General features: G+C 63.2%; 1 protein-coding gene across 1 annotated transcript in view; it reads left to right on the top strand.

The window, feature by feature from the left end:
• Nucleotides 1–1,473, top strand: part of PPP1R37 (protein phosphatase 1 regulatory subunit 37) — a 7,524-nt gene that overhangs the window by 3,646 nt on the left and 2,405 nt on the right. The window contains exons 4-5 of the mRNA XM_023535244.1: nt 551–890; nt 1,430–1,471. Coding sequence (XP_023391012.1) covers nt 551–890; nt 1,430–1,471 — 382 coding nt within the window. The remainder of the gene's footprint in view (nt 1–550; nt 891–1,429; nt 1,472–1,473) is intronic.

The raw sequence follows: 1,473 nt of genomic DNA, 5'->3' as shown, positions 1-1,473 counted from the left end.
GTTGGGATAAGGGTCAGTCTTGGCCTGTGTAACGTCCAGGGAGGGGACCTGTAGGTGGCGATGTGGAGGTTGAGAACGGAACCAGCCTTTTTAAAAGCCTGGGAGGAGAGCCCAGGCAGGAGGCAGCACGCGTGAAGGCCCTGAGATGGGAGAGAGATTTGATATTGGCTGTTTTGGGGGGGAAAGCCACAGTGAGCCTGGGGTGGATGGGAAGAGAAGAGAAAGTACTTAGAGGAAGAATTTGGTTTTCTCGTGGGGGAGGGCGGCTGTGACCTGGTTCACTGTGGAGCAGCGCCCCCTGGCCCCAGTGTGAAAAAGGGGGGCGGCGAGGCCAGTGCCTCCCCCGGGGCGGCCCGACCCCAGCACCACATTTACTGAGCACCTACCCCATGCCTGGCCTGTCGCCTCCAGGCTCCCAGCTGTGAGACCTCTGCCCTCGGGAAAGACAAAGTCAGGATAAATTAATCAAATACTGGCTGTCACATGGTGACATGTGCTCTGGAGAAGAGTAAAGACACGATAGAGAAGGTGACATCTGAGCAGGGCTCTGAGGCAGACAGGGAAGAGTGTCCCGGCCCAGGGCTCAGGGCAGCGCGTGTGCCAGCCCACACGCCGAGGCAGCAGGCGGTGGCAGGACCCAGCCCGGGGGCGGGGCGGGCCTAGGTGAGGGCGGAACCCTGGGGTTCAGCGCGCTGGCAGAGGGGCGATTACTCCCAGGTCGGTGTCCTGTGGGTCAGCGCCCAGGCCACAGGCGGGACTTGCCCACGCACCCCCCAGGTCTGGCCTACATTTGCGAGGGCCTCAAGGAGCAGAGGAAGGGGCTGGCGACCCTGGTGCTGTGGAACAACCAGCTCACACACACGGGCATGGCCTTCCTGGGCATGACGCTGGTGAGTGGGCCTGCAAGAGGGCGTGGGGGGGCGCCCCAGTCCCCACCACCACCACCTCCCCCAGTGCCAGCGCTCAGCATCGTCACCTTCCCCCCGTCACGTGTCTCAGCCTTGCTCACCCGCAGGTTTAGGAACCGTTTTATCTAACCTTTCGGCTTCAGCTCGCACCCCCCTTTCCCCTGAGGAAGGTAGCCCTCCTCGCGCTGACGCTTCCCATCCGGCCCCGTGCACGGCCTAGCACGGCGCTTGGCACAAGGTGAAACTGTTTTGCATAGAAAGCTAATATTTCTGAGAGCCTTCAGTGCGTCTAAGTCTTTTCATCACGCGGTGTTTGAAGCAGGCTCACAGCTCTCCGGATGCCGGTGGGGGCAGCGGGCAGGCCCCGGTGCAGGGGGTGGACTTGGGGAGACCTCTCGGTACCTGAGGGGTTCAGCCTTAAGCAGGATGCGCAGCCCTGCCGAGGGGAGCACACGACTTCGCCTCTCTCCACCGGCCTGGGCCCTCCCTCCCTCCCTCCCTCACGCCGGGCGCCCCCACAGCCGCACACGCAGAGCCTGGAGACGCTGAACCTGGGCCACAACCC

Source organism: Pteropus vampyrus, unplaced genomic scaffold (genome assembly GCF_000151845.1).
Source record: "Pteropus vampyrus isolate Shadow unplaced genomic scaffold, Pvam_2.0 Scaffold138, whole genome shotgun sequence".
Classification (NCBI taxonomy): Eukaryota; Metazoa; Chordata; class Mammalia; order Chiroptera; family Pteropodidae; genus Pteropus; species Pteropus vampyrus.
The sequence above is the reverse complement of the archived record's forward strand: the minus strand, read 5'-3'. Positions and strand labels throughout refer to the sequence as shown.